The sequence below is a fragment of the Doryrhamphus excisus genome, linkage group LG12 (genome assembly GCF_037039965.1).
Source record: "Doryrhamphus excisus strain RoL-2023G ecotype Guam linkage group LG12, RoL_Dexc_Guam_v1.1, whole genome shotgun sequence".
NCBI lineage: Eukaryota > Metazoa > Chordata > Actinopteri > Syngnathiformes > Syngnathidae > Doryrhamphus > Doryrhamphus excisus.
This window is the reverse complement of record NC_136368.1, coordinates 19,500,661-19,511,023: the sequence shown is the minus strand read 5'-3', so window position 1 is coordinate 19,511,023 and position 10,363 is coordinate 19,500,661. Positions and strand designations below refer to the sequence as shown.

At 37.8% G+C, this 10,363-nt stretch overlaps 1 protein-coding gene across 2 annotated transcripts; it reads left to right on the top strand.

The window, feature by feature from the left end:
• Nucleotides 1-361: 361 nt before the first annotated feature.
• Nucleotides 362-7,775, top strand: arsh (arylsulfatase H). Of its 2 annotated transcripts, XM_058082193.2 has the most exons (12): nt 362-695; nt 1,086-1,232; nt 1,312-1,433; nt 1,494-1,616; nt 1,852-2,054; nt 2,849-3,069; nt 3,740-3,876; nt 4,157-4,294; nt 4,588-4,747; nt 4,817-4,938; nt 5,106-5,465; nt 7,659-7,775. In XM_058082193.2, exons 1-12 carry the CDS (start codon nt 691-693, stop codon nt 7,691-7,693), a joined length of 1,773 nt encoding a protein of 590 aa, XP_057938176.2. In that variant the 5' UTR covers nt 362-690; the 3' UTR covers nt 7,694-7,775. The 2 variants fall into 2 exon arrangements, with proteins under 2 accessions (XP_057938176.2, XP_078651188.1); XM_078795062.1 differs by having other exon boundaries at nt 1,312-1,616.
• The last annotated feature ends 2,588 nt before the right edge of the window (nt 7,776-10,363 follow it).

The window sequence follows — 10,363 nt, the reverse complement described above, 5'->3', positions numbered from 1 at the left end:
AGCATGTTTTTGGAATGTGGGAGGAAACCGGAGTACCCGGAGAAAACCCACGCATGCACGGGGCGAACATGGAATTGAACTTCCGTCTCCTAGCTGTGTGGCCTGCACACTAACCACTAGACCGCCATGCAGCCCCGAGATAAAATATTAAAGTTATTTTCTTTTCATGAAACAATGGCACATTTTAAATGAAAAACAAGAAAAAAAAGCGTTTTTGCTAACTATATGTGCCTCTCCAACTGCATTTTATTCGTACAGCATTTACAATACAGCATGCAAATTACATGCAAAATAGATGATTACGTCATTTATGGAGATTCTATGACAGCCAATAGCTACCTCTCTTACTGACAAGTCGGCAGTGAAAAGAAGACAGGCGGCAAAAACACAGACAAGCTAGGGCACCGAATGGACTACTTAGACTTTTGCTGTTTGTTTAGTTAAATACAAAACCGGTATTACAGTGTCATAATAGCTTGTTTTTGCTCTTGTACAGAATCACAACACACTGTAATATTACAATCAACCAGTGCTATTAGTTTAACTCGTGAGGATAAGCGGCATAGAAAAAGGATGGCTGTTTGCTAGCTGCGGTTTACTTTCATTTCCTGTCCTTTGGTGGTTTATTGCAGCAAATCTTGAGGAGGCGTGGCGCGGCAGTCAGCTACTTCCGCTTTTGAGTTTGAAGCCATGCGGTAAGTTCGGCACTCAGTAGATTAAACTATGCTTTTAGTTAATAAAACGACATTGACAGGCATTCTATATCACTGTGAAGACAACTCATTGAACCAAAACCAATTCGCTGTTTAGCAATGAGTGAACCCATGGGACTAAAGTCCGGGTTTGTTAAATATTACACCTCTCTTTGATGTCATGTTGTCAAAATTATTGTTATTATTTGTAACTTTTACAAATTTTGAGTAAATGAATGCCTGTGCGCTAACAAATATTGAATACCAGCACACAAAATGGTTGCTAATGAACAAGATACAACAGGTGTAGTCAAGTGGTGGCGCGCGATCATTTTATAACTAGGTCCTTGACGCCCATGACGTATTGAGCCACATGTTATATTTCAAATTAAGGCTCTCCATCTTGGAACCTTGTATTATCCTGCTCCTGTCGCTATGGGGTGACGCCAGAGGTGAAGACAGGAAGCCTAATTTTGTCCTCATCATGGTGGACGACATGGGAATTGGAGATGTGGGTTGCTACGGTAACGACACCATCAGGTCAGTGGAAAAAACAAGTGCCCCATTCATGAGTAAGTTGTTCATGTCCCCCCTATTTTGTCGTTGTGTGTCTCTGCAGGACCCCCAACATCGACAGGCTGGCCTCCAAAGGGGTGAAGCTAACACAGCACATGGCAGCCAGTTCTCTGTGCACACCAAGCCGTACCGCCTTCTTGACGGGACGCTATCCTGTCCGCTCAGGTCTCTTAACCACCACCGCAAGTAGATGTGGACACTTTGTTGATGTGTGTGTCTTTTTAGGGATGGCAGGATCTGTGTGGTCCCCGGTGCTGCTCTTTCTGGGTGGTTCAGGCGGACTGCCACCCAATGAGACCACCTTTGCTAACAGGCTACAGCAACAAGGGTACACCACCGGCTTAGTTGGTAAGGGGATCATTATTATTATTTTTTTTGCAGTTCCTCAAAGTGTGGTCCTTGAGCAACCCCTAGTGGTGAGTGGGGATTTGGTGACACGGCATTGTTTTGTAGCCTGCATGTTGTGTTTATTTGCAGTCTCATCGCCATCTACTGCCAGGCATTGATTTATTTAATAGAACATTGTGAGCAGTTTTTTTTTTAAAGTTTTTTCAACATCCCCTTACTCCTGATGTCTTTGCAGGTAAATGGCACCTCGGCGTCAACTGTGAACGCAGAGGAGATCACTGTCACCACCCTAACCACCATGGCTTCAACTTCTTCTACGGCATGCCTTTCACTTTGGTCGATGACTGTGTTCCAGGAATGGGAACATTTATTATGGCTCGGCTTCAGCAGACATTAAAAAATGTGTCCGCGTTGCTCGGAATTGGACTTTTCACACTGGTAAGCTTGACTATGTGTCTGTAAAACTGGAAAGGAAAAGTATTCGTTACCTATCTTTTTTCCTTTTCCAAGGTCATTTGTTTTTCTAAACCCCGCACATAAGCAAAAGACATTGGCATTAACAGCTCTGGCTGTTGGGAACCTTCTAGTGTTGTTTTTATTTACTACAGAATGTAGCAGCTGGAGTGGTCAGCATGCAGCAGCTGTACTGTACCATTACATAGTGACTTATCACAAACAGAGGGGCACCACCAGGAATTTTGGGCCCCAATGAAAAAAAAAATTAAAGGGTTAGTGTGTTTTTATTTGGGAAAATATATGAAACATTACAGTGCATTTCTTACATCAATCAAAATATAACTTTCCATTATTTATATTTGTATTCAACTGATCACAAGCCCGAAAGGAGTAGGCTGAAGCAAAAGCTTATAAATGCCTACCCCTTTTTGCAAAATATAATCATGTTAATGCCACAGTCTTGTTTTCCCCTGTTATTATTATTATTGTTATTATCATTATTATTTTCATTTGTCGTGTCAAATTACAGATTTTGTAGGGATTCTGAAAACAAGTAAAAAAAAGGGGACTTGGAAAACAAACAAACTGTTGTGTTATTAATGTAACTGTTTACTATTGTATTAATTGTCTTTTTCATTGGTGTAGTACTGCACTGCATTATACTGAGAGCCGTTACTAACAAAGTGTCTATTTCCATCTATATGGTAATGGTATGACTGGTATGACTTTAAAATCACCATAAAACAAATATTATTACATTTTGTGTGTATCTTCAGGTGTTTATTCGTGCTTGCGGCCTTTTCGACATAAGCCCACGGCGGTTGACGGCGCTCTTCTTATTTGGAATTCTGTTGACTGCCGTGTGGTTCGTGCCCTTTCACTTCCTGCCCCGCTGGAATTGCATCGTCATGAGGGACCAGGAGGTGGTGGAGCAGCCGATGACGACGGAGACGTTGCCCTATAGGATGCTGACAGAGGCGCAGCAGTTTGTGAAGAGGTTAGAAAGACAGCATGAAGTCAACCCATCTTTATGTATTCATAAAACACTCCTAGTTAAAAATTGTAAGAGACAAAAAAAAAGATCCTAAAATAGGAAAATTTTTAATACAATAAAATAAATAATAAAAATAAAAATTGGTTCTTTTAATTTTATGTTGTTCCTGCCTTAGTTTTACACAAAAAACAAGAAATAAGGTACATTTGATCCCTATAAAACACTTCTAGTTAAAAATTGTAAGAGACAAAAAAATAACAAAAATTCCTAAAATAGGAAAATTTTTAATACAATAAAATAAAAACAAAATTAACAAAAATAAATAATAAAAATAAAAATTGCTTTTTTAATTTTATGTTGTTCCTGCCTTAGTTTTACACAAAAAATAAGAAATAAGGTACATTTGATCCCTATAAAACACTCCTAGTTAAAAATTGTAAGAGACAAAAAAAAAATTCTTAAAATAGGATTTTTTAAAATATAATACAATACAAATAAAATCAATAAAAATAAATAAATACTAAAAATAAAATTTTGTTCATTTAATTTTATGTTGTTCCTGCCTTAGTTTTACACAATATAGAAGAAATAAGATAAATTTGATCCCTATCATGGTTCGTTGGAGATTTTCGGGAACACAATTAAAAGACTTGCTGTATCTGCTTCTTTCCAGGAATGCTCATCATCCATTCCTTCTGTTCTTCTCTCTGATCCACATCCACACCCCGCTCTTCAACACTCCTGCATTTGCTGGCAAAAGCCGCCACGGTCGCTATGGTGATAACATGGAAGAGTTGGACTGGATTGTTGGTGAGAGTGCCTAGACAAAAAGGGACACATAATGTGTTTTGACATGGGTTTTTGAATTCCATAGTAACCTAAATTGGAGCCAAAGAATGTGTTTTTTTTAACAGGAACACTTTGTGGTAAAAATGCAATTAAGAGTACAGTTGGACCAGGGTGAAATTTTGGGGTAGATTTTTTTTTAACCAAAAACACACTAATCGGGGCGTACCCTAACCCATGTTCCACTGTATAGCAAAAGAGATAATAACATGTGACAAGTATTGGTGTCCTCTGCGCTCCGTAGGTGAACTAATACAGACTTTGGATTCACTGGGCATGGCCAACAATACTCTAGTATACTTGACTTCAGACCATGGAGGACACATCGAAAACTCTCATCCTCTGATTGGCCCGGGAGGAGGATGGAACGGCATCTATCGAGGTATTTAGCAATATTAATTGACCATGTACTGTGCTATTTTTAACAGATTGTTTGTCCGTTTATCTTGCAGAAAATATATCTTGAGTTTCATTTCCAAAATATTACCCCTTGATAAAATATAATAAAGTTTTTTTTAAATAACGTTTTGAGTAATTTCAGTGCACCCAATTTGTGTGATGTTGCTGTAAAAATAAAATCTTGACTTCAGTACGTGACAAAAAAAAAAAACTATATTAGGAAAGCAGGAAGTGAACAAATGTAACAATTACTGATCTGCCATTTGTCATGTTAAGGTGGGAAAGCAATGGGGGGCTGGGAAGGCGGCATCAGAGTTCCTGGTATTTTCCGCTGGCCCAGCAGACTGGCAGCTGGAAGAGTGGTGGACGAGCCCACCAGCCTCATGGATCTGTACCCGACCCTGAAGTATCTCGCCCAAGACACCCGATCAGACAGGTCTGTAAAAACAGGTAGTATACGAATACAGTCAATGAAATGCTAATAAAAAAGGTCTGTTGTTGTTAGACTCTTAGACGGCCACAACCTTATGCCGCTGTTGGAGGGGAAGGTGGATCGTTCGGAGCATGAGTTCATGTTCCATTACTGCGGGAGCTTCCTGAACGCAGCACGCTGGCACCCACCTGGAAGTAAGTAAACACAGACATCTAGCTTTCTTTATTTCTTTCTTTTCTGAGTTAAAATAGAGTACACTACATGGTAACAGCCAGCAGGGGTGCTGTTGATTTAATCAGTTTTTATGTGCGTATCAATTGGCAATGTTGATGTTAAACAGTATCTTTGTCATTTCCCACAGGTGATTCCAGCTTTAAACTGCACTTTTTCACCCCAAACTTTTCCCCCCCCGGAGCTATCGGTTGCTACAACAACCCTTCCTCTTGCTGCCAATGTCACGGAGATCACGTGACGCACCACGACCCTCCGTTGCTCTACGACCTCTTCCACGACCCATCAGAGTCGCACCCACTGAGCCCCGATACGGAGCCACGCTATGCAGAGGTCCTCCGTCAGATAGCCAAAGCTGTCGAGAGACATCAACGCTCCAAACACGACGTTCCGAACCAGATGAACTTGAAGAAGATTCTGTGGAGACCGTGGCTCCAACCCTGCTGTGGGACATTCCCGTTCTGTGGATGCAAAGAAGGCGCCACACCAAGTTAGTGAAAACTAAACTTTGTGTTTTTAATTTATTTGTGGGGGACCGCCATAATTAATTTTCAAATCAATTTGACGCTACCTATGAAAGAGATCCAATTTTGCTCATTTTTCAGCCCTTTGTATTGAGTTGTGGACCCCCTATAGAGCAGCTACACACAATAACCAGCACACAAAGCTTTATGATTCTTTCAGAATTATGCACCTATTGAGCTCTTTTTCTTTGGATTTTGTGGTTCCTGTGAAAACGGTCTTATTTATTTATTCCACCCATGGCCCGCCTCCAAGCATACCCACTCCTGCGTGCATAGAAATATGTCTGTTTTTTGCAGCTAACTTTTAATACAACCAACCTTATAATGCATTTGAGGCAGCATCCTAAAAAAACAGTGGGATGATTTTTGCAAGACCAGTTTCTGAAGCTTAAACATAAGCAAAGCGTGTGAACCTCCCACAGGATAGCAAACACACACACACACACACACACACTTAAATAAACCTTAAATTGACATTAAGAACTTTAAAGTTGCATCAAAGTTAAGTCTTTAATAATGAGTTATATATCTGTATAGTGGGCTATACATAGCCCATGAGTGGGCTGGAGCACTGCAGGTATTTTTAATGGTCATTTACACAGTGGTGCCTTGGCATCATCTCCACTCATGAGTTTTCTTTTTTTTTTTTTAATTTAAACAGTTTACTGGCAGGCATAGCTGAAGACAGCTTCAGGGCTTGTATCACCTCATTATATGGGGACAAATGCAGAAGTGAGTTAGCACACACACAGCGCTCAATAAGATGGTAAAGACTTGTAAAGGGAATTTATTAGTGTTATTATGATTTATTCGCCATTAATTAGCATTTGTGCTTGAACTGCTGTGTTTGTCAAAGGCGACAGAATAAAACTTGCACGTTGTGTCAGACGTCTGCGCTGTAGAAAAGTGTGATAAAGTGTGTGTGTTTCTGTAAACAAGTGTTTGGAAGTGAAGTATAAACTACCTCCAATGTTTGGATGTACTATTACTGTTATAAATGAGGTTGTTATTATTTTAATAACTCATTAGGGTTATTGTCATCCTGTTTTCTCTGCGAGACTGCTAGAAAATATAATTTACAACTGAAAAAAGATTGTAATGTAGTCTCTGCACCACTAGATGGCGCACTTAGACTACTTATGGTCAACTTATTGGCCATTTGTAAGAATGGGGTTAAACACTAGCTTTTGGGATATGTGACTATTATTATTGTGAAAGATCTAGAATGAATATATAGTACCGAATATGACCTTGCTGGTTCAATTCTAGTTCTCATCAGTCATTTTTCAAAGCGTAATTCAACGCTAACTTATAGATTTCTTTTTTTTTATTTTTTTTGGGCAAATATATGAAACATTACAGTGCATTTCTTACATCAATCAAAATATAACTTTGCATTATTTACATTTGTATTCAACTATCTGATCACAAGCCCAAAAGGAGTAAGCTGAAGCAAAAGCTTATAAATGCCTATCCCTTTTTGCAAGATACGTATAATCATGTTCATGACAGTCTTGTTTTCCCCTGTTATTATTATTATTATCATTATTGTTATAATCTTTATCATTATTACCATTATTATTGTTATTATTATCACCATTATTATAATTATCATTAATATTACCATTTTCGTCATTATAGTTGTAACAATTTTTTGATTTTTTTTTTAATTATTTAATTTTACAGACTTCATTGCTTCTTGTAGAGCGCTGTATTTCTTACTTTTTATTAGCATCACACAATGTCTAAGGCAAAAGGTCAAAGTTCAAATCTATTACTGACTATTGTGTTTGTTCGCTCATAGTTCGCTCATAGTTTGCGGTTGGCTCCTGCCAAAGAAAGAGCTCCCGTTTCCTCACTGACTCGCAAGCGTCACAGTATTCAAACAATTATTAGTAGTCCTGAAGTAAAGTAGATGTCAGGAGATTAGAATTTAGCCATAAATCAGCCTCACCGCTGTGTAAGCCGCAGGGTTCAAAGTTGAAGAAAAAAGTAGCAGCTCATACACTGGAATTTATGGTAAGTGATTTTTTTGACTTGACACTGCACTTTGATGTTTTTGTAACACGCTACTGCTATTTCCATATTCCTTGTTTTACAGTAGCATCTGTTTCATTTTATGACACGAGCGGAATTTGCTCTTCATTTTTCTCTTTCAGGAAGCCCACAGCAGAAGGACTCAAAGGTAGACTGAATACAGTCCCAGTGGGCCTATAAGGACACCCTGTGGCACTCCGTACTGTATCTTCACCAATAAAAAGACTGCGAACCTCTCCATCCTCAGTGTCATCATTCATCATCATCAGCACTTGGCCTGTCTCCCTCCAGCAGTGACTGTCAAAACATCAAAGTTGGCTGCAGCAGAAGCCAATAATTGCTCTCCTTCTCCTAGGACTGATCTCCTTCGTCCTCCATCTTCTCCAAACTGCTCCCTTCAATCTCCTTCTATTCTTCCCGATCGTCCTCCTCCTGCTGCGCCTGCGGATATTCCGCTTGCATCTGCAAGTAAGTCGGGAGACGTCACGTACATCATTACTGTAATCGTTGCAGTCGCTGTCATCGTATTTACTTCCCAGGCCCACCCAACCCCCTTTCCAACACACAGAGACGTGCCTGCAATCCACTTCAAGTTCATTACAGTAGCTCCTCTGCTGTATCTGTGAACAGTAAATCATGCAGTGGACCATAACTAATAACGTTCGCCTGTGCATCAAAGTTAATGATAGCTGGTGGGATAGAATGTTAGAATGTTGCCGGCTGTTTGTCGTGTCATCGGGCACATATGAGCAGAACATGCAAGCTATGGATGCACACAAACACATGCAAAGTATATCATGTTTAGAGTGGATCAGGCAGGTCTCAGCTAAAGGTCAGTGTTGCTGGAGAAGCCATAATGCAGAAACAGTAACACTCCCTTTGACATGCACAAACACAGATCGAGAAAGAAAAGCAGAATATTAAACGGCGGCTGGAAATAGCAGCATGAAGAATGCGAGGAGATGTTGGGATTAGATGGCTCCAGGGAAACAGCCCACACCTCTTGAGGATTATTAACAGTGCTTATTTCAAATATGAGTATGGATACGTCAGAATAAAAAACTATATCAAAATTCATGTTTTTAAGGCTATTTTCAGGACAGTATATGAACTAAAATAAAACAAAAATATTATTTATAATTAATTATTAATTATACATTTATTAATATAAATGTATTATTTGTTTATTAATATATTTTATTCATATGAATTAATTATGAATCAACCGCTCAGGAAAAGGACAATTCATGCTAAAACTACAAGTCCCAGAATCAGTGTTCACAACTTGGAGATTTGTTGCTATATCTGGCAACATTCCAGAGTATGAATACGGCAGAATAAAAAAACTATATCACAATTCACGTTTTTAAAGCTGATTTCAGGACAGTATATAAACTAAAATAAAACAAAAATATTATTTATCATTAATTATAAATGTATTAATATGAACTTATTTGTTTATTAATATATTTTATTAATATTAATTTATTATTAATCAACCGCTCAGGAAGAGGCCTATTCATGCTAAAACTACAAGTCCCAGAATCAGTGTTCCCAACTTGGAGATTTGTTGCTATATCTGGCAACATTCCAGAGTATGAATACGGTAGAATAAAAAAACTATATAAAAAAATCATGTTTTTATAGCTAATTTCAGGACAGTATATGAACTAAAATAAAACGAAAATATTATTAATGATTAATTTATTAATAGAAATGTATTATTCATTTATTAATATATTTTTATTAATATCAATTAATTATTAATTTATTATTAATCAATTTTATTAATATATTTTATTAATATGAATTAATTATTAATCAACCGCTCAGGAAGAGGCCTATTCATGCTAAAACTACAAGTCCCAGAATCAGTGTTCCCAACTTGGAGATTTGTTGCTATATCTGGCAACATTCCAGAGTATGAATACGGTAGAATAAAAAACTATATAAAAATTCATGTTTTTATAGCTAATTTCAGGACAGTATATGAACTAAAATAAAACGAAAATATTATTAATGATTAATTTATTACTAGAAATGTATTATTCATTTATTAATATATTTTTATTAATATCAATTAATTATAAATTTATTATTAATCAATTGTATTAATATATTTTATTAATATGAATTAATTATTAATCAACCGCTTTAGGAAGAGGACTATTCATGCTAAAACTACAAGTCCCAGAATCAGTGTTCCCAACTTTTTATTTGTTGCTATATCTGGCAACATTCCAACCCCCCTTGATGACATATTTTCTCAAAAGCAACTAGTGACTTTTTCTGCCGTCGTTGGAGAGTTTTCCTGTATTTGCGTTATTTTTTATACATAAAAGTGAAAGCACATATTGTACTGCATGCTCTCACTGAGCAGCAGCGGTCGCTGTAGACGGGGTCGTCGTGACCAAAGACGGTCACAAGCCGGCAAGCTCCGCAGCACACTGAGATCATAATGTGGAGCTCTATGCATCGAAAGTTTAAATGAATCACACATAACACTGGACTTTAAAGTCATCACACAGCATCTTAACACTGAAATGTATTGCAAATATATAAACACGACAATATGAGTAATACTTGCCATTATTACAGCCCTGTAGACATGAAATGACACCTCTATAGTCACCTTTATACTACTATTTTGTTTACACCGCATTGTGCAAGTGTAATGTGCAGGCTCTGGGATCACTGAATCATTTTGATACAAGAAACGGCCGCCGTCTTTAAACATGGCATCCTACCAAGCTTCTTTGTAAGACTCCAATTTGTTTATTGTAAACTTTTGAAAGGGTTTCAAACAGAGTGGGGGGAGGACAAATTG